Source organism: Cibotium barometz, chromosome 22, assembly GCF_041138505.1.
Source record: "Cibotium barometz isolate CiBa-2024 chromosome 22, ASM4113850v1, whole genome shotgun sequence".
Lineage (NCBI taxonomy): Eukaryota > Viridiplantae > Streptophyta > Polypodiopsida > Cyatheales > Cibotiaceae > Cibotium > Cibotium barometz.
The window spans coordinates 52,884,920-52,908,049 of NC_141067.1; the positions used below are offsets into that span (position 1 = coordinate 52,884,920).

A 23,130-nucleotide genomic window follows, 5' to 3' on the forward strand; every position below is an offset into this window, starting at 1 on the left:
TGACACTATGAATCCCAAGTATTCCACCTAGTCAACAGAGAAAGAACACTTGCTCTTTTTTGCAAAGAGTTGGTGTTTCCTTAGGATTTCCAGGACCTTGCGCACATGATCTTCATGATCTATAGCATTCTTTGAGTATACCAAGATATCATCAAAGAATACAAGTACAAAATCATCCAGCGAATATCTTGCATAAGACGATTGAATGTCACCGGGGCATTAGTCAATCCAAATGGCATGACTGTGAGCTCATAATGCCCATATAGCGAGTATTGAATGCTATCTTTGGGATGTCCTTTTCCTTGATTCTGATCTGGTAGTACCCCGATTTGAGATCTATCTTTGTGAACATTTGGTTCCCACTTAACCGATCCAAAAGTTCATCAATCCTAGGAATAGGATACTTATTCTTAATTGTTATTGATTCAATTCTTTGTAGTCAATACACAGTCTTAGCGTTCCATCTTTCTTCTTTTGAAAGAGAACAGGTGCACCCCAAGGTGAGACACTGGGTCTGACAAATCCCTGCTCTAATAGTTGTCTTAACTGCTCCTTAAGTTCTATGGAATCAGGGACTAGCATTTTGTATGCACGGTGAGCCACTGGCTGAGCTCCAGGGGTTAACTCAATCTCATGATCTACTTCGTGCGAGACGGAGGCACTCAGTCAGCTCTTCACGGAATCCATTTGCATACTCAATTAACCACTCTGGTTCTTTAGCCTTGCATTTTATGTCTACTGGATTCATCTTAATGACATAAATAGCTTGCCTCTTTCTGAGCCCTTTTAATAATTTAGAAGCCTTGACTAATTGTAGCACTGGGGATCTGAAAATTCCAGTTCCTTAAACTTTATTCCCGTGAAGGTCAAGGAAAGAGATGGTTCCTTTGTGAGACATCATATTGACTGAGGGATTAGTGAAGCTAGAGAAGTACAAGGCTGTAAGATTCCTCCCCCAACCCCTTTTTGATGTCTAGTATCTTCCCCTGTAATCAATCCCTCTTCAGAAATATAAAGACCTTGTTTCTAATTGTTTTAGCCTAGAGAGAGAAAATTATTCTAGAGAGAGAATATTTAGATTATGAATATTTTTGGATAGAAAAATAACTCATCTTATTAAAAGAAGTTCCCCTGAAATAGAAATTCAAAAAGAATTTTCCAATGTGCAATTGGAATTAATTGGAAATAAGTATAAAGAACCTTAGTCTAAGGGTCTAGATTTTCAAAAAAATTTAGATTATGGTCCAATTAAGGTTCCTATGGGCCAATAGCATCAATCCATGTGTAGGGAGGAGATAAATCCAAATTGTAAAAGAAGATACCCAAAAATGAGTAAATGCTCACATAAGATGAAGAGTTGAAAATGTACAAGGTTTATTAGTAAATAAACTCATATGTAAGGAAGAGGAGTTCTTTAAAGGAGGTGCATATTTCACATAAGATGAAGAGTTGAAAATGTACAAGGTTTATTAGTAAATAAACACATATGTAAGGAAGGGGAGTTCTTTAAAGGAGGTGCATATTTCACATAAGATGAAGAGTTGAAAATGTACAAGGCTTATTAGTAAAAAAACTATGACACATATGTAAGGAAGAGGAGTTCTTTAAAGGAGGTGCATATTTCACATAAGATGAAGAGTTGAAAATGTACAAGGTTTATTAGTAAAAAACTATGAGCAATACAATTTTGACACATATGTAAGGAAGGGGAATTCTTTAAAGGAGGTGCATATTTCACATGCTTGAATGAGTTTTAAACTCATAAAAATTGAGATATTTCATCTCTCCTCTCTCCTCATTCAAGTCTAGTTCCAGAAAGTTAGCTTAACTGACCTAAAAATGGTCAAAAAGTGACCAAACTGACTTAGAAAATTCTAGAATCAGTTTGTTTGGTTAGGAGCTCAAATTTTCCTATAAATAGAAGCCTCCCCTTGTTGAAAAAAAATATAGTCTTATGCCTTGTTACTCTACTCCACCTAAGCCAAAGCATATAGAGTCTTATGCCTTGTTACTCTACTCCACCTAAGCCAAAGCATATAGAGTCTTATGCCTTGTTACTCTACTCCACCTAAGCCAAGAACTGTGAATTCTTTAATAATTCACTAGTTTTTGACACTTCTCTCTTTCTTCAATCCCCATTGGTGGCTCCATCAACATACTAAACCAATTGATTGGTTGGGGGCCTCTACCGTGAATAAAGAATCAAGCAAATCATAAGGTAAGTATATTGAATTTTGATCTTTTCTATAATTTCTCAATGATTCTCTCTTCTCAACCCCTCTCAAGCTTGAGAAGTTTAATTGGTATGGTTTTTTTTAATTGCTATTGAAGTTAATTGGTGAATAGTAGTGAAGAGTTACATAATTTAATAAATGCTATAGAAGTTAATTTCCATTTATGTTTAAATTCTAATGGTTTTTATGTAATTTCTCTCTCTCACTCAAGAAAATGGTCATACTCATGAACCATTCTCAATCCAAATGAAGCTTTTCATATAGCCTTTCCTTAATCCAAGATTAAGCTATGCTTGAGGCCAAATTAATGGCTTTTTGCTATGCTTTTAGTTTATGCACATTGATGATTCAATCCATTATGGATTGATGACCCAATTAGAGACCATTCTAATTGTCTTCTTAATGATCCAATTAGAGACCATTATGGATTGATGATCCAATTAGAGACCATTCTAATTGTTTTCTTAATGATCTAATTAGAGACCATTATGGATTGATGATCCAATTAGAGACCATTCTAATTATTTCTTTAATAATGAGCTTTATCCCTTAGAAAAAAATTGAGATTTATCAGTCATAGTAGTGGAGCTATGGCAAAATTTTTATAGAAATTACGCATAAAATAAATTCATTCAAAGCATAAAAAGAGGACTTCCTACCATATTCTAGGAACTATCATCCTAGATTAATTAAAAGAATTTTATTATGCATGGAGATGTGGATGTTGCATGTAGATGTAGATGTATGGATGTGAGTGTGAATGTGGAGGTGGATGTATGCATGGGATGTGGATGTATGCATGTAGAAATAGATGTGTAGATGAGGATGTAAATGGAGATGTGGATGGATGCATGTAGATGTAGATGTATAGATATAGATATGAATGGAGATGTGGATGTATACATGTAGATGTAGATGTATAGATGTAGATGTGGATGTGGAGGTAGATGGATGCATGTAGATGTAGATGTATAGATATAGATATGAATGGAGATGTGGATGTATGCATGTAGATGTAGATGTATAGATATAGATATGAATGGAGATGTGGATGTATACATGTAGATGTAGATGTATAGATGTAGATGTGGATGTGGAGGTAGATGGATGCATGTAGATGTAGATGTATAGATATAGATATGAATGGAGATGTGGATGTATACATGTAGATGTAGATGTATAGATGTAGATGTGGATGTGGAGGTAGATGGATGCATGTAGATGTAGATGTATAGATGTAGATGGGAATGGAGATATGGATGTATGCATGTAGATGTAGATGTATAGATGTAGATATGGATGTGGAGGTGGATGGATGCATGTAGATGTAGATGTATAGATGTAGATGTGAATGGAGATGTGGATGTATGCATGTAGATGTAGATGTATGGAGGTGAATGTGAATGTGGATGTGGATGTATGCATAGAGATGTAGATGTATGCATGTAGATGTGAATGTACGCATATAGATGTGGATGTATGGATGTGAATATACGATATGCGATGTGAGGAAATCTGAAGTGAGGAGATAGAAATGATGTGATGGGATGAGTATACATATAAATGGAATATGGAATAAGTAATGTAGATTGATGAGGGATAATGTGGAAAAATGAAAGTTAAAATAGAAATTGTGTTGTAAACTGTTTGTAAATACTGTTTGTAAATGCTGTTTGTAAATGATTGTTTTATGTCAAGAATGCTGGGGGGAGCATTTTGACCGTCTTGTGATTAAAGTCGTGATGGTAAAGTTGCAACTGCTGACGGGGAGTCAATGAAGGACGTCTCGCGTAGCAAGGTCGGCCGAGGTCTTGACCAGCCTCGGTGCGATTAAAATGGTGAGCTTCCGGTACGGTGGATGAGGGGCCAAGGAAGCGGCCTATGCGTGAAGCGCTAGGTTACCTGCGAAGGATCCTAGAGGGTGCTGACCATACGGTGCTCGGGCTCTGGGTTGCCTAGGATACCCACGCGTGCGTCGAGGAAGATATTGGAACAGAGTTGGAGTTGTTTTCTGAAATCGAGCATGGATCTGGTTGATTGACCTTGCTGGTCTTCAATGGATGAGTCCATGGCTCCTTATATGGATCTGTTGGTTGATCTTGCTGATCTTCAACGAGAGTCCATCTTGTTAAGTGATTATATTGCCAAGTATTATGGGCTAGGAACTATCGAAACGGCTCTTGAGCGTTCTAGTTGCCAATGATGCCATAGATACTCTGATGAAGGAATGATGGGAAATTAAGAATCAATTGGATAAATTGGAAGATGGTGATCAATGATACTATGGTTTTATTAAAGGATTGTTTTAAACTGGTTGAATCTGGTTGAAAAAGGCAATTTCATATTGGGTGTGTGAGTGGTGTGACTAGTTTTATTTTGCATGAACATCCGGCTAGGGGGCCTTGGAACTCTTTTCCTTGGTACCCGGGACAAAACCTAACCAAATTTTTAATTAGATCCCATCACTACAGTGGTTGGGCGGTTGGCTAACCCATGGGATCGGATGGGGTTAGGCTAGAATGATGGATCCGTAAATCGAGACTCAAACTTTTGTTTTTACGATAGAAAAAAAAAAATCCCGGACAGTAACTGTTCTATGGATAGGAATCAACGGCTGTGCCTCTTGGAATGGGGAAAAAAGCGTTGATCCCAATGATCCAAGTGCAAGTTTCTTCCTTGAACTGACTAAGTATCTTATAGATGTAATTGGATCATCTCGATCAGAAATGATCTTGACTACGTTAGAGTAAAAAGTTATCCTGGTGGAATCGCCCGTGTTTCCGGTTAAGAAAGTTTTTTCGGGTTCGGTTTTGGAACAACCGACGGATTAGTCTCTTATCCGGATATCCGTGGGCGAGGCCCCGAGTGTGGGACCCCTGTCCCACGCGAGAAGCGCTACTTCCGCTGCCAGTAACCGAATCCGTTGCTCGGTGGGAACAGGGATCCTACAGTTGGTATCAGAGCATTTGGTTATTAAAGATCAACTGAGAAGACAAATATATCAAAAATTTATCAAGAAACACAAAAAGGTTATAATTGTGTGAGATAATTCATACAATTTAATATTCAAACTGGAATTCGTAATTTGGTAATTGGGTCTTCAGATGGAAGTACCGCAATTATATAGAATCCCTGACTTGCTTGAGGCCTAGACATGATAGTATTTACCTTATAATTCCAAGGGCCGTGACTACCCGTATATACCGAGAGTATACTGCAGCTCTTTACTGACAGTATATACGAGTAAATCTAAGACTTGAAATTATAAGCGTTAATGCTATCCAGATAATGATTTCGAATGTGATTGATATGATTTTTAATTCTGTCTGAGAATTGATGAATTGATTTGGATTCTGATTGAAAATGCTGATTGAAAAAAAAATGTTGATTTTTAAAAATTAGTTGAAATATAATGAAACCACAATGAGGGGGAATGGGACGAGTCCCTGTGATGATATTCATAACTAGAATGATGATAACGAATTCAGCAAATCACTATGAGATTAGTGGATTGTGCTGTCAGATTGTTACTATTAATACTGACCGGTAGATCAAGTTAAGGGATGTCAAATTGAAAACTTGCTTGACTGAAATTTCCGTAGGAAGGAATGTTCCGAAGGAAACTTTTCGGTCTAATGGACCTTTATCATGTTAAAGATATGAATGATATGATCTGAATGAATTGTTATTTAATGATGAGTTCTATATAAGGGATATTTATCCCAGTGTTCTGTTGGGTTGACCAGAATATAAGGAACCCAGAATAAAATTGGATCTTAAGAAAAAGAGATGTCCTCTACCTTGCGAGATGAGGACATCTCGCACTTTTTAAGTGGGGTAGAATGTAAGATTCCTCCCCAGCCTTCGAGGTATACTAGAGTAAGAATCTTCCTTTCTGATCTTATAATTATTCCCTCTCTAAAATAAAAGAAAATTTCTATTTAAAAAAGGAAGACCCTTTTCCTAGAATACTTCTCAGGAGTCACGCCTGTTTTAAGGATTTAGAACAATGAGTTTAGAAGTGAGAATCGGTGTTTTGGATACCAAGGTTTTGGTTTTCATTCGAGTACGGCCCAAAAGAAGTTCTTTATCTCTTGGGAGTATAAGAAGTTATCCCCCAGATATTGTGATCCTTATATCTGAATTCAATGAAAGTAGGTGACTTAGCCTACAAGTTTCTTTTATCTCCTCATCTCAAAATTCTTAATGCCTTCTATAGAAAAATGTGTCAAACACAAATCATGGAAAGACGGTAAAACTTCAGTGGCAAGTTACCGTTGGCTTCTAGGTTACGCTAGCTCCTTCCTTTATATAAGTCGTAACTTTTACTTGTCGCTCACAGTAATCTTACTCCCATCAATCTCCTTTCTTTCTTAATCTCCTTCATGGCTTGGCAACAAGAACTAGTTTTATCCATGATGATTTCTCACCTTCAAGACGCAAGAGAGTCTGTGAAGAAAGACTTTATAGAACAATATGAGCGCTCACTTTTTCCTCACCTAGGAACTTCTGTAGCGCAGACCAAATGGCGGACCTATCAAAACATAACTAGGGTAACACCCTGGGGTCAGCAGCACTTTCGTAACAATGTCCGCTTGGCCATGGTTATTGAAGCTTTGGGTTTGGGTCCCCGATACTACTGCGTCATGAGATCAAGGCATCTTGGGTTTTCTGAGCGGGTCTTCTTATTGGCGTGTTTTCTTCCTCATGAGAAGATATGCCTTTACCCCGTTTTTGGCTTGCCTCTCAGAGGTCCTTTTGTTAGATCACCTCATACCACTGAGATAGGTGCGGCAATAACCAGCAGAATCATTCCCATAGATGAGTTACCCTATACTTGTGCAGCTTGTGAGGACTGCTTTTGTGACCATATGATGGACGGGCTTATGGAAGTGTAAAGAGTTTCTCTATCTTTACTGTATAAGTTCCGAGAATGAATAAAGTTTAAATCTTGTTCTTATTTTGAATCTTGCTCTCTTTAAGACTTTTCTTGGTGGTTAATCGTGATTAAAATTTTTCTCTAAGTCTCATATTCGTGCATCTTGCGAAATTATTCCAAGTTGCGAGATGAGGACATCTCGCGTTTTTTAAGTGGGGTAGAATGTAAGATTCCTCCCCCAACCCCTTTTTGATGTCTAGTATCTTCCCCTGTAATCAATCCCTCTTCAGAAATATAAAGACCTTGTTTCTAATTGTTTTAGCCTAGAGAGAGAAAATTATTCTAGAGAGAGAATATTCAGATTATGAATATTTTTGGATAGAAAAATAACTCATCTTATTAAAAGAAGTTCCCCTGAAATAGAAATTCAAAAAGAATTTTCCAATGTGCAATTGGAATTAATTGGAAATAAGTATAAAGAACCTTAGTCTAAGGGTCTAGATTTTCAAAAAAATTTAGATTATGGTCCAATTAAGGTTCCTATGGGCCAATAGCATCAATCCATGTGTAGGGAGGAGATAAATCCAAATTGTAAAAGAAGATACCCAAAAATGAGTAAATGCTCACATAAGATGAAGAGTTGAAAATGTACAAGGTTTATTAGTAAATAAACTCATATGTAAGGAAGAGGAGTTCTTTAAAGGAGGTGCATATTTCACATAAGATGAAGAGTTGAAAATGTACAAGGTTTATTAGTAAATAAACACATATGTAAGGAAGGGGAGTTCTTTAAAGGAGGTGCATATTTCACATAAGATGAAGAGTTGAAAATGTACAAGGCTTATTAGTAAAAAAACTATGACACATATGTAAGGAAGAGGAGTTCTTTAAAGGAGGTGCATATTTCACATAAGATGAAGAGTTGAAAATGTACAAGGTTTATTAGTAAAAAACTATGAGCAATACAATTTTGACACATATGTAAGGAAGGGGAATTCTTTAAAGGAGGTGCATATTTCACATGCTTGAATGAGTTTTAAACTCATAAAAATTGAGATATTTCATCTCTCCTCTCTCCTCATTCAAGTCTAGTTCCAGAAAGTTAGCTTAACTGACCTAAAAATGGTCAAAAAGTGACCAAACTGACTTAGAAAATTCTAGAATCAGTTTGTTTGGTTAGGAGCTCAAATTTTCCTATAAATAGAAGCCTCCCCTTGTTGAAAAAAAATATAGTCTTATGCCTTGTTACTCTACTCCACCTAAGCCAAAGCATATAGAGTCTTATGCCTTGTTACTCTACTCCACCTAAGCCAAAGCATATAGAGTCTTATGCCATGTTACTCTACTCCACCTAAGCCAAGAACTGTGAATTCTTTAATAATTCACTAGTTTTTGACACTTCTCTCTTTCTTCAATCCCCATTGGTGGCTCCATCAACATACTAAACCAATTGATTGGTTGGGGGCCTCTACCGTGAATAAAGAATCAAGCAAATCATAAGGTAAGTATATTGAATTTTGATCTTTTCTATAATTTCTCAATGATTCTCTCTTCTCAACCCCTCTCAAGCTTGAGAAGTTTAATTGGTATGGTTTTTTTTAATTGCTATTGAAGTTAATTGGTGAATAGTAGTGAAGAGTTACATAATTTAATAAATGCTATAGAAGTTAATTTCCATTTATGTTTAAATTCTAATGGTTTTTATGTAATTTCTCTCTCTCACTCAAGAAAATGGTCATACTCATGAACCATTCTCAATCCAAATGAAGCTTTTCATATAGCCTTTCCTTAATCCAAGATTAAGCTATGCTTGAGGCCAAATTAATGGCTTTTTGCTATGCTTTTAGTTTATGCACATTGATGATTCAATCCATTATGGATTGATGACCCAATTAGAGACCATTCTAATTGTCTTCTTAATGATCCAATTAGAGACCATTATGGATTGATGATCCAATTAGAGACCATTCTAATTGTTTTCTTAATGATCTAATTAGAGACCATTATGGATTGATGATCCAATTAGAGACCATTCTAATTATTTCTTTAATAATGAGCTTTATCCCTTAGAAAAAAATTGAGATTTATCAGTCATAGTAGTGGAGCTATGGCAAAATTTTTATAGAAATTACGCATAAAATAAATTCATTCAAAGCATAAAAAGAGGACTTCCTACCATATTCTAGGAACTATCATCCTAGATTAATTAAAAGAATTTTATTATGCATGGAGATGTGGATGTTGCATGTAGATGTAGATGTATGGATGTGAGTGTGAATGTGGAGGTGGATGTATGCATGGGATGTGGATGTATGCATGTAGAAATAGATGTGTAGATGAGGATGTAAATGGATATGTGGATGGATGCATGTAGATGTAGATGTATAGATATAGATATGAATGGAGATGTGGATGTATACATGTAGATGTAGATGTATAGATGTAGATGTGGATGTGGAGGTAGATGGATGCATGTAGATGTAGATGTATAGATATAGATATGAATGGAGATGTGGATGTATGCATGTAGATGTAGATGTATAGATATAGATATGAATGGAGATGTGGATGTATACATGTAGATGTAGATGTATAGATGTAGATGTGGATGTGGAGGTAGATGGATGCATGTAGATGTAGATGTATAGATATAGATATGAATGGAGATGTGGATGTATACATGTAGATGTAGATGTATAGATGTAGATGTGGATGTGGAGGTAGATGGATGCATGTAGATGTAGATGTATAGATGTAGATGGGAATGGAGATATGGATGTATGCATGTAGATGTAGATGTATAGATGTAGATATGGATGTGGAGGTGGATGGATGCATGTAGATGTAGATGTATAGATGTAGATGTGAATGGAGATGTGGATGTATGCATGTAGATGTAGATGTATGGAGGTGAATGTGAATGTGGATGTGGATGTATGCATAGAGATGTAGATGTATGCATGTAGATGTGAATGTACGCATATAGATGTGGATGTATGGATGTGAATATACGATATGGGATGTGAGGAAATCTGAAGTGAGGAGATAGAAATGATGTGATGGGATGAGTATACATATAAATGGAATATGGAATAAGTAATGTAGATTGATGAGGGATAATGTGGAAAAATGAAAGTTAAAATAGAAATTGTGTTGTAAACTGTTTGTAAATACTGTTTGTAAATGCTGTTTGTAAATGATTGTTTTATGTCAAGAATGCTGGGGGGAGCATTTTGACCGTCTTGTGATTAAAGTCGTGATGGTAAAGTTGCAACTGCTGACGGGGAGTCAATGAAGGACGTCTCGCGTAGCAAGGTCGGCCGAGGTCTTGACCAGCCTCGGTGCGATTAAAATGGTGAGCTTCCGGTACGGTGGATGAGGGGCCAAGGAAGCGGCCTATGCGTGAAGCGCTAGGTTACCTGCGAAGGATCCTAGAGGGTGCTGACCATACGGTGCTCGGGCTCTGGGTTGCCTAGGATACCCACGCGTGCGTCGAGGAAGATATTGGAACAGAGTTGGAGTTGTTTTCTGAAATCGAGCATGGATCTGGTTGATTGACCTTGCTGGTCTTCAATGGATGAGTCCATGGCTCCTTATATGGATCTGTTGGTTGATCTTGCTGATCTTCAACGAGAGTCCATCTTGTTAAGTGATTATATTGCCAAGTATTATGGGCTAGGAACTATCGAAACGGCTCTTGAGCGTTCTAGTTGCCAATGATGCCATAGATACTCTGATGAAGGAATGATGGGAAATTAAGAATCAATTGGATAAATTGGAAGATGGTGATCAATGATACTATGGTTTTATTAAAGGATTGTTTTAAACTGGTTGAATCTGATTGAAAAAGGCAATTTCATATTGGGTGTGTGAGTGGTGTGACTAGTTTTATTTTGCATGAACATCCGGCTAGGGGGCCTTGGAACTCTTTTCCTTGGTACCCGGGACAAAACCTAACCAAATTTTTAATTAGATCCCATCACTACAGTGGTTGGGCGGTTGGCTAACCCATGGGATCGGATGGGGTTAGGCTAGAATGATGGATCCGTAAATCGAGACTCAAACTTTTGTTTTTACGATAGAAAAAAAAAATCCCGGACAGTAACTGTTCTATGGATAGGAATCAACGGCTGTGCCTCTTGGAATGGGGAAAAAAGCGTTGATCCCAATGATCCAAGTGCAAGTTTCTTCCTTGAACTGACTAAGTATCTTATAGATGTAATTGGATCATCTCGATCAGAAATGATCTTGACTACGTTAGAGTAAAAAGTTATCCTGGTGGAATCGCCCGTGTTTCCGGTTAAGAAAGTTTTTTCGGGTTCGGTTTTGGAACAACCGACGGATTAGTCTCTTATCCGGATATCCGTGGGCGAGGCCCCGAGTGTGGGACCCCTGTCCCGCGCGAGAAGCGCTACTTCCGCTGCCAGTAACCGAATCCGTTGCTCGGTGGGAACAGGGATCCTACAAAGGCTGTTACATGTGGGATTGCGTGTATTCTAGTTGCAATCGGGGCTTGCATAGCATGTGTGGGTCTTAGCTCCTTCCCACCAAGGGCAAGAAAGCCCATACGCCAGCGTATGGGCTTTCTTGTGCCCTTGGATCCTAGATCTCAAAGGCAGAAATGCTCTTCCATCTGGGCCTCCGTCTCCACTCTTGGGTGGTGAGATAAGACCTGGATCTACCCCTAGCGATCTGCACAGCTGAGGAATTAGTGAATCTAGAGAAGTACAAGGCTGTCCAGTTTTGTCCGTGGGTCTTAGCTCCTTCCCACCAAGGGCAAGAAAGCCCATACGCTAGCATATGGGCTTTCTTGCCTTCCCTGTGCTCCATATGAGTTCATTATCATCAAAGGCCTGCATCAAGATGCATCGAAGGCTGCAGAGGATGCTCTTCTCTGCACATAGTTAGACTTTCAAAAAGCATCAGAGGGAGGCTACCATCCCCACATTGCAAGAGCAACTCGGAGATGTTGAGGCATGTGCAGCCTAGCCTCCATCCACTCCCTCGGCTCCCTCCTCCACCACATTAGAGTAGAAGGTGGATGCCTTAATGGACACAGCATCTCTCTCTTGTTGATGTAAGTGAAGAGTTTGATGTTCATACTCATTGTGGGTTGCCTCATCTATTTACTAGCAACAAAAACCACACGGATATTCAATGTCTAGTTTCAATTTTACTTGCAAATTTATGCATTGGCCAAGCACAAAATAGAAGCACAAAATACTAAGGGCATGGTTTCTTGCCCTTGGTGGCAAGTTGCTAAGGCCAGCGTATGGGCTTTCTTGCCCTTGGTGGCAAGTTGCTAAGGCCACAGACAATGAGACCTTAGCCCCTTGCCACTAATCTTATGATAGGTAAATTTATTAGGAGTGAGTAGAGGAGTTTAGGATGCTTGCCACAATGACCATGATCTTGATTACCTCATGGCCATTTTGTGGCCATGATCTTAATTTTTTGAAATGTTAGGGAATAATCATGCCTCCACGAAAGAGACAACAAGCAAAAAAACATAGGGAGTTCGGGTCTCTTACAGTAAGATTTTACATTCAATTGTTGCAGCTTTGATTTCTTGATATTTTCGTGTGAACTAATGATTTAGAATTCAACCAACGAGCAAGGAGAAAGGAGTGTGTGCATCTAGTCCTACAGCAGATCAGAGTGGCGGCGATGATTTCTCTCCTATCCAGGTTCTTGTATCCAGGTTCTTGTTTGTATGCTTTTTCTAGGGTATATTTTATGTTGCTTATATTGAGTTTGCCAGTTTCTAAGTTCTATGTTTCAAATGTTGTTTGTTTTGTGTTTGATTAATGTCTTCCTAGGTTTCTAAAAGAAGACATAAAGAACAAGTATTGTCTCAACCCGCTAGCAGCACTATGCAGTCCATGTGTAGTGAGAAAGAAGAGGAAGGAGAAAATGAGGTGGTGGAAAGGTGGTGGAAATTATGAAAGGTGGAGATGTATTGGCTAAATGCAGGGTTTTAGATGTTTCAAGGTGCCCACCCATTCCCCTTTGTAGGATGTTTCCATACCCTAGGGTTCGAGGTTTGAGAAGCGACACTTGGCTACTCAAAATAGCCTTAGAGGGTGAAACTTACTGTCTAGAGAAGGGTATTTTCATTGTCTCTGTTGTCTCCCCTTGTGGTGTTGCAATTCCAGTGACAAGTGAGATGAGGGCTTCATGGGATGCCCACTGGTAGGCTATAGATAAAGAGTTTGAGAATGAGTTGAGAACCAAGAAGGGGTTGTCTTTTCTTTCCAATAAAATGTTCTATGTGTGGGAGGGGAACCATCGCACAGTGGCTTGGATGGAGCTCTACAGAGAAATATAAAGATGATAAAGAATGGCATTTGAGGGTCTTTAGCACTGTTGTTGATCCAACTAGACTCAGTGAAGTCTCCTTGCTTGCTGGCTTTCTTCGCATGAATGAGTAAGTTCCTCTCAAAACACAATGCGCATGTGATCCTTCTCATTAAATGCATTTGTATTAAATTTTTGTTTTTTTGGAAGCTTGAATGACCATGCAGTCATAGTCACAAATTTGAAGAATACATTAGTCAATGCTGCAAATATTTGTGAGTGTGACATTAAATCCTATTTGCGAGAGCAACCTGCTAATGTGGCTAAAACCTTGGAAGCCAAAAAGAAGCTTGAATCAAAGACTTCACCCCCATGGTATCCGTTGGCTAGAGAGGATTTGGCCCAGCTTGTTTACCAGGTAGATATATATTTGGGCTCTTTCTTGTTATGAGAGGATTAGAAAGTATGGTATGCAATGATTTCCCCAAAATTTTGTAGGTTGAGTTTCAAAAGGAAGTAAGGACCAAAGTAGTTGAAGTGACAAAAGGTCTAAGTACGGAGGAGAGGGCTTTAAAAGAAAAGGAGATCTCCACTGAGTTGCGACGAAAGTACACTGATCGTATGCAAAAAGTATTGCAATGTTTGATTTGTTTAAAATTATTATTGTTGGGTTTGTCTCCTCCTAATATGAAATGGTTTTGGTGTATTTATTAGGTTTTGAATATTATTAATCCATCCCTTGGCAAGGCATGGAGAGAAACTTTGTTTTCTCTTCAATTTGATGGAACGGACACCATTGTGGGTATTGAAAAGTTGAATTTAATAGCAATCTCTTCTATCAGTGTGGAGGAAAAGATAACTTGGTTGAGATTGCTTGAGAGTTCAAGATCTATTCACAATACCCATGGTATGCCATCAACAAACACAGAGTTGAGAGCGTAAGAGTTTTTCACTTTTCTTGCTTTATCTCTATGCTTCATAGAAAAAAATTATCTTCGCTTTGCATGTTTTCGTGCCTTTCATTATTTCTATCATTGCAGGTGGTTGTCAAGGGAACTGTTGCTGGACATGATAGAAAAGAATGCACTTCGTTCTTTGGAGCAAGAGATAAGAATAGCAGCTACCATAGAGCATCCAATTAATTTGCCCAATGAGCCATCTCTTCATGATTACTTTGCATCCATATGATATGAGGGTAGAAAATATATTTTTGGCAACATTAAGAAAACTGGTGCTAATAAAGAAAAGTCCAAAAAAAAAGACGGCCAACCTATTCAGTCCCATCTTGATGCAGCCGCTTGTCGGTTGCTCTATCGGTTGGTTTTCTATGTTAATGCCTTTTGTTTGACATTGCAGTGTGTAGTTTGTGTTGGCTTGGATAAATTATCTTTGAATATTCCAGGTATTTTTTGCATTTGAGAGACCTCAAGCGGCTTGTTGATTTGCCCAAGGCTTGTAGAACATGGGTGGATATCACTAACAAAGAGTCCACTATGTATGGGGAGAATATGATTGCTCTCTCACCTTTTGAGATTGAGACATGCCCTTGGTGGATTGACATGCCCTCGCCCCATGTATTGCCAAGTGAGAAAGCTAAGTTTGAGGAATGGCAAAAATCAAAGGGAAAGGGTGCAAGTGGTGGCTGTCTGAGTCAAGGTAAAGTGGCTTCCACAACTGTCTCCTCTCTTTCCTTAAGCTTTACTTTTCTAACAAAGAAGTGGTTTTGAAGGTGATCAAATAAGGGGCAAGGAAGCGCAAAGGGGTGAGCATGCTCAAAGAGGCAAGCAAGCTCAAAAGGGCAAGCAAGCTCACATTAGTGAGACACAGAGTACATGTGACTTTTGCTTAATTCACTTTGCATATTCATGTCTAGCTATCTATGTTGGATACTTTATATACCTTCCTTGTAAAATAAAGATTTATGTTTCTTTGTTTGTTTTGTTTTAGATCGTGAAATTTTTGTTGATGATGACAATTCACCACCACTCGTCGATGTTGGTATGCATGGTAGCTTTCATAGTGGTATACTTCTTTTTATGGATATACGCAAGTCGATTGTTTTGTACAAGGTTGAATCAAAACGTACGTACGGATCCAATCCGTACCGTACATCCGTACAGTACGGGGATCCGTACGTACGGATCGATCCGTACTTTTTTTTTGGGTGGGGTTTTTGTTGTTCGCCTGCGATAAACGTTTTTTTTTGGGGGTTTCGCATTCTTTTGGGTTTCGCCGATAGCGTTGGACCTGTACTGCCGTCAGCGATAGCACCTGGACTCCGTACAGCCGCCAGCGCACACCTTCTGGTACAATCTCTCTCTCTCTCTCTCTCTCTCTCTCTCTCCAGGCCTTCCCTTTGCTTTGCCATCTTCTGTGTTCTTGTGCTGTCGCCCCCCTTTGTTGCCACCGCCCTCCCTTTGCTTCGCCATCTTCTGTGTTCTTGCTGATGTCGCCCCCCTTTCCCCACCCACCCTTGCTCAGGCCCCCAAGGCAGCAACATAACTCTCTCTCTCTCTCTCTCTCTCTCTCTCTCTCTCTCTCTCTCTGAGCCTTAGGCCACCATCTGTGGACCATGCACTTAGCTCTCAGCCTCTCTCTCCCTCTCCCTCTCACTCTCACTCTCACTCTCACTCTCACTCTCAGCTAAGCTGCCCACCAAATATTATGCATTGTAATGTTGCATGATTGTTGAATCCTGATTGAAATTGTATGCCATTGTGCATTGAATTTGTTAGAGCAATCATGCCGAAGCGAGAGAACCCATACTGGAAGGAGCACACAAACGTCATTCGCATTGTGACTACTCCAGGGCAGGCAGGTAGTGGCACTCGACAATGGCAGTGCAAGAACTGCAATTTCACCCTCACGAGTACAATTACTCATGTCATCAAGCACCTCACAGGCATTGGCACCACCAACAATTGTGCAGGGTGCAAGAGAGTGCAGAAGCATTGAGAGATCAGTTGATTGCTGAAAATTTCCCTGCAAATGGGGGCAGCTGGAAGAGGAAGAGGCACACAAGAGACACAGGATGCGCTTCATGATGCTCTTCTTGGGGACTTGGCCGGTCCATCCATGCAGGTTGATGAATCTCAGCCTGCCTCTTCTGAGCAGGCATCGTCTGCCAGAAAGAGGCCTTATGTCATGCAAGATGAGAATGAGGGTGATACACATACGGAAAGGCAAACCACCTTGCCTTCTCATGTGCATGCACAGTCTTGGGTCAAAGAAAGGCAAAAGGTGGCTGAGATGGAGATTGCTCGCACTCTCATAGAGTGCAATATCTCCTTCAATGTTTTGAGGACTAACCAATGGAAGAGGATGGTCAGAGCTATAGCCCAGCTTGGACACACGGGAGTCATGGTCAGGGCTTGAGTACAAAAAGATGCGCACCACGATGCTTGATGAGCAAAAGGCCTTGATAGACAAGGCATTGGTGCCTGTGAAAGCACGTTGGCAACAATTTGGTTGCACTATCATTTCGGATGGCTGGAGTGACACACGACGATGACACATCATCAATATTCTTGTCTCTTCATGTCTTGGTACGTATTTCTTACGCACTGTGGATGCTAGGAAGGTAGGCGAACGCATCACTGCTGAGAGTATCTACGAGCATATTCGCCAGGCAATTGTTGAGGTTGGTCCAGAGAATGTGGTGCAGGTTGTAACAGACATTGCTGCTAATTACAAGGCAATGGGAGACATGGTGGAGGCGGAGTTTTCTCGCATTGTGTGGACTCCATGTGCAGCCCATTGCCTTGATTTGCTTATGGAGGACATAGGCAAGCTGAGTTGGGTGCAACCCACAGTTTCTGATGCCACGAAGATCACTACATTCTTCAGAAAGAAGCAGCAGGCATTGGCTATCTTTAGGAGCCACAGCAACCTAGATATGGTGCGGCCATCCAAGACAAGATTTGCCTATATGTATTTGGTGCTACACAGGCTTTTCAAATTGAGAGATCCACTATTACAGACAGTTGTGGATCCAAAGTGGAGAGATATGTATCATTCACAGACAGAGCCCACCAAATACATACAGAGACGGATACTGGATGAGACCCTCTGGATGGATGTGCAAACTCTCTTAGTGGCTTTGCAGCCAGTAATTGTACTTCTGCGAGTCACAGACATGGAGGGCTCCACTTTGGGCTTAGTGTACCACCTCTTCATGCAGATGAAGAGTCATATTGCAGCCTATACGTCCCTGACACAGAATTGGTAAGTAAAGTCTTGATTCTTGATGGCCGATTACAGAATCTTGATTCTTGAGTCTTGACTTACTAATTGCTCTACTTCTCTGTTTATTTTACTCTTGCAGTCGAGATGATATATTGGCTATTGTGGATTATCGATGGGGGTATATGAGTCGCCCCATTCATGGGATAGCTGCATTCCTCCATCCTTTCTACAAGACACCACTTCTCTTTCATGATAGGGAGTTGCTCACCTTACGAGATAGGTACATTAATAGTATGTATGATGTGGAGCAGCAATTGGAGATTGATGCGGCGCTCTGCAATTGGGTCAACAACTTGGGACCCTCATTTGCTAGAGCTGTTGCTCTTAGACCAGAGGCCACCAAGCTTCCTCTTACTTGGTGGCAAAGCTATGGAAGACAGGGTCTTCCACAGCTTACAGATATAGCTCTGCGAGTGCTATCTCAGGTATGTATATCATGTATGTACTATGTTATTTGAACTAGTCTTGTGAAGCTTGTTGGGAATTGCCGAGCTCACATGAATGAAGCACTTTTTTTGAATTGGAGTGCAGGATTGTTCAGCAGGTGCTTGTGAGCGCAACTGGAGCACTTACTCGCTCATACATACAAAGATACGCAATCGTTTGAGCACCTCTCAACTAGAGAGACTGGTCTATTGTAGGGCCAACATGAAGCTCGTACGAGCTTATCATGCTTTGGGCACCCCAAAACAGGTGAGTTTATCCTATTCATTCTCTTATGGGGATTGGCCTCCCATTTACATAGCTTTTATACTAGTAACTATAGTATACAAAAAGTTAAGTCGTTGACACTCCGCGTTCTCTTTGGTTTTACGTTGAATAGGTGGATCCAACACGTGTCAAGCTGGTCCTAGATCCTACCACCATTGATGAGGCAGAGCAACAGTTGAGAGATGAGCAGGACGAGATTCTTTGCCTCCTGCATAGAGAGCTAGAGAGTGTAGACAGGCGGGTGACGAGATCGAGAGCCCGGGCTTATAAAATTCAGCTACATGAGGGACCTGCAGATGCAGAGAGTTCTGGCCGGAGAGGCGCCCGGAGAGGGAAGTTGCCTATTCAGACTCCTCAAGCACGTGCGAATGAGGCCGTTTGCCTCATTCACACTACCCAACAGGATGATGCAGAGGTAGGGACAGGGACATCTGAGGCAGCCCACCCACATGTGCCCATGATGACAGGGCCCGAGTATGATGACGAGGGCAATGTCATCACGGAGGGTTATATGCTTGATTCTCCAGGGTCATCATCCTCATCGGATGATGAGTTTTGATTTGGATTACCTTAGTTTTGATTTGGTGTTGTATAGACATGGCACATTTTGTCATTATTCATAGACTCATTTTCAAATTTCATCATTTTTTGATGTGAATTGTGAGTTGTCACGACTCACTTGTGACAATGTGACTTGTCTTAAGTAATAAGTATTAGGTATTAAGTATGATTAACTTAAGTATGATTGACGACTTTGTGATTCTAATTTCTCACTTTTGAATTAGTAGGTTTTTGACCTTGTTGTGTCTCTATTTCGAAAGTTTTATAAAATTATATGTCAATGTGGATAAGGACTGAAATTTTATGTAGGTGGCTGAAATTTCTGAGATTTTATGTATTTTTACCAATGGTACGTATTTTTACGTACCTTAAAATTTTTTTCCGTACCAAACAACGTACAGTACGTACGGATCCGTACAGTACATAACGTTTGGAACCACCTTGGTTTTGTATGTTATGCTTGTTGTTCATTCATTATACTTGCTGTGATTATTTAGGTCCATCCTCACGTCCTAGACCACCATCCCAAAATGAATATGTGCCACTCTTGTCCATACAAGGGGGGGCTTCTTTGGATCGCTCTATCTTTTCATTTGGATGTGGAGATTATATTTCTATGGGTAAGGATTTTGCATCCTCTATTAGGAATGAGGATTATGCAAAGATCCATACATTTTTTTTTGAAAACAATAAATTGGGGGTGGAGTATAAGAAAAAGAAAAAGACAGTGGCATGGGCTGCTGACTTTGTGCTCTTGGATCTTCCCATGGACTCTGCGCATGGACGAGATGGTGTTTCATTGTGGAACAAGGTGTCGGAGGATCATATTCGGCATGGGCTTGGAGTGGCAGCAGCTTGTTTGGCGGACTCAGGATAGGTTGTTTGTCTTGCCTCCATTTCAGGTGATTATTTCAGTCAAAAATATGTAAATAGGATTGTTAGGTACTTGTGAATAGGGTTGTTAGGTACTTGTGAATAAGATTGTTAGGTAATTGTCAATGTTTAAAATGTATTTCTTTCTGTCAGGGGACTCTCCCTCGTGGGTGGAGAAATATGCCCCGCGGTGTGAGCTGTGGAGATTGTGCGTAGATTCATAGTTGAGGACTTAGCCTTCATGGATGAGGTTACGATTGAGGGTATTGCCGTAGAGGTATTTGACATGGTTATTGTACACTTAGTTTTCTTGGTGCTTTGTTGTTCTTGATTAGTTTGTGACATGTCTCTATTTTTTGTCATTATTGTGCGAGACAGATGGATGCCTTCTACTTGTACATGCTACGACATCGAGGCTACATGCTATGACATCGAGGCTACATGGCCTCTTTACGTCTTTAGGAGAGTGCCACATTACGACATGATCATGGTGTGCAGTTATTGTGGCATGTCATTCGTCACTATTTACCAGATACTGCGAGGGTATTGGAGGCTGGCGAGGAGGCACATTTGAGATCAGGTGTGCAACGGAGTGTTGGATTTGTGCGATGCTTTCTAGAGGCTCTTTGTCCTCCCGGAGGATTGGCTTTGGAGATGGGTAGTGGTACAGCCCCTTTGATGCATGCATGCATCGCATCTGGCCACCCCTGTTATTCTTTTGATAGTGACCCTGACATTGTTGGTCGCATTCTACAACCTTTGGTAGAGGGACCTTCTGCAGGTACTAGAGATCAGTCCAGCTCACACGAAGAGATTTCAGAGAGTGACCCAATGGATGCTAAGGTTACTACTATTGACTTATTTAGGACATTATACGCACTCTAGGAGGATGATATGCTTTTGTGTGTGAGTTTTTGCCATGTGCTTTGAAATGTTAATGAAATGCGGTTTATAAAATTCTTATTGTAGTGTACTACCATGTTATGCGGAGGAAGTTGCAAGGGAGATGAGCAAGGATGCCTCCTATGATACAATCAAGACAAAAACCAATAAAGGGAGAAGAGTGGGATGTTGTTTTGTAGATGATGAGTGTGGAGAAGAGAGGGTGTGAAGTGTATTGAGCTTTTGGTGTTGTGTTAAGACAATGACTATTGTGCTAAGACTATGAGTATTGTATGGGTTGGTTTCTCAAATTTGATAACCTCGGGTCTTTTAATCTCTATCATATGGTTTAATTATCAAATTTGAGCATGCATGGAGTGTTTTTTTATCGCTTCAAGTCGTGGTGTTGTAAGGTTTGAGAGTTTTCAATAAACAAGTAGAGTAGATAAGAGGTGTGATTTTGGTTCAATAGTGGTTGAATTCTATCACTTCTCTTCGTGTTGTTCCTTTTAACTGCTCTACTTGGTCTTTGCATGCTCGGTTTCTATCTCTGCTCGGTTCATGCATGCTCGGTTTAAAGTTAAACTCGAATTGCTTACCCTGGTACTCTGCTGGAGTTTGGAGGACTGAAAAATGATGGTTATTTCCCTAATGCTCTGTTGCTGCATAGATCTATCCTTTTTCTTCCTCCACTTCATCAACTATAGTGACAGCTCTCGTTGCTGTAGTTTGAGATGGAACTCTCTCTCTTTGGTTGTTCCAATTATGGGAGGGAGTTCCGAGACTGCTCTGCATGGAGGCTGCAGGAGGCTGAGCTGGCATTCTTCTGGGGTTACCCTGATTTTGGTGCAGGGGACCCTGATTGTGGACTGATACGAAGGAGACTGTCTCTGAACTTTGGGACCCTGGCTTCCTTGTCCCACAGAAGGAGATGGGAAATCCTTGAGCTAGTGCCCAAACCCCTGACATCCAAAGCATCTATTCTTGCTTCGAAGCTCTTCTCTTTGCGTTCTTGAGAGAGTCGAAGTTCCTGAGAAAGTATTTCGAGGGAAAGGTCTTCCTTCATTCCTGAATCTTCCCGTCTCCAGATTCTAGTTGAGACCTTGGTGTCTCTTTGGAGATGGAAGGTTGGAAGAACTTCCTAGTGTCTGAAATCTTTTGAAGGATAAGGGTGCTGGCTTTGGCGAGACTTTCATGATGACGGCTTTGGCAAAGTCCTTCACCATTCTGACCGCTGGACCACACTGGCTTGGCATTCTTGACCAGTGTGTCTAAGGGTTCATTCATTCCTCGAATGAACCTCGCCAAAGTTACTCTTCATCTAGGGGTGATGAATATTGAATAGAAGAGCAAATGCCTGTTGATATTATGGTTTTGCTCCCCTGGTTTTGCTCTAAAAATTCATTCATTTTGGTTTCTAAGAACCCGGGGGGACAAAACCTCTTCCTTAAATAGGCTTTAAGATCGTTCCAGGACTAGGTATTCCTGTCCAGATGGTTGCTGTCACAATGGCCATGCCACCCTGGTTGTTTCCATAATTTTTAGCAGCCATTTTGCTCCGCTCATTGTAGCCTGTGACATCAAAATACTCTTCCATAGCTTCCACCCATTTCTCCACAACCTTGTCAGGTTCTCCCCTTCTCCTTTGAAGGGTCCTGGCTGAGTTTTGTGAAGAACCTTGCGACCATCGGGGTCAAACTCTTCTTCTTCAGAGAGAGGGTCTGGCTGACGGCCACGATTTCCTCGCCTCATGATTCTGCCAAAAATGATATATTATTAAATTTTTCTTTTGATATCGTCCACGAGATCCTAAGACTTAAGAGGTTTGAAAAATAATTTCTTAAACAAGATAAATTATCTTATTGGAGATCTATGACATATGTCCAGTAATAGATTTTTCTTCATCAATTCGTCAATAAACAATCACTTATACAACAGGGAATTTTTCCACAAAACGTTTCTTTATTTATAGAAAGGTTGCAATATGTACATAGAGCAGCTCGGCTCCAGAAATAAAAATCTCCTCGGGAGACGCATAAGATAACGGTACTGGGCTATAGACATGCCCTGATACAAATGTTCCCTTACTGCCAAGGGAGCTACTATCTTCTCCTTTAGGAATAAAGCGACTAAGGAGTCTGTAGATTTGGCAGGAAAGTCTAAAATTTCGAGGCCTTGAGTGATATAAAATAACACCATGTATCACTTTCAGTCTCATCAGAATCGTGGTTAATGAGAGATTCTGTCTCAGCATCGCACGCTGGTCGCAAAAGGCGTGTACATACTGCCTTGCAAACCACTTCTACTGCCATCTCTTTGCTGGGTCAGGAAAATATAGATCCTCAAAATGGCCTGCGATTCTGGCCCTTGGCTCATTCAAGTTGTAGCAGAAGAGTTGAGATGCTTGGAGGCGAACGCAGTTGTTATATGCACATTATGTGTGCATAT

At 40.3% G+C, this 23,130-nt stretch overlaps 2 protein-coding genes across 2 annotated transcripts; both read left to right on the forward strand.

The window, feature by feature from the left end:
- The first annotated feature begins 16,152 nt into the window (after nt 1–16,152).
- LOC147626711 (uncharacterized) lies at nt 16,153–18,262 on the forward strand. The gene is made up of 5 exons (XM_086816866.1): nt 16,153–16,228; nt 16,409–16,592; nt 16,987–17,634; nt 17,735–18,080; nt 18,200–18,262. The coding sequence occupies exons 1-5, from the start codon at nt 16,153–16,155 to the stop codon at nt 18,260–18,262; spliced, it is 1,317 nt and encodes a 438-aa protein (XP_086672992.1).
- Nucleotides 18,158–18,925, forward strand: LOC147626712 (uncharacterized). Its single transcript, XM_086816867.1, has 2 exons — nt 18,158–18,348; nt 18,479–18,925. The coding sequence occupies exons 1-2, from the start codon at nt 18,304–18,306 to the stop codon at nt 18,923–18,925; spliced, it is 492 nt and encodes a 163-aa protein (XP_086672993.1). The 5' UTR covers nt 18,158–18,303.
- Nucleotides 18,926–23,130: the final 4,205 nt, after the last annotated feature.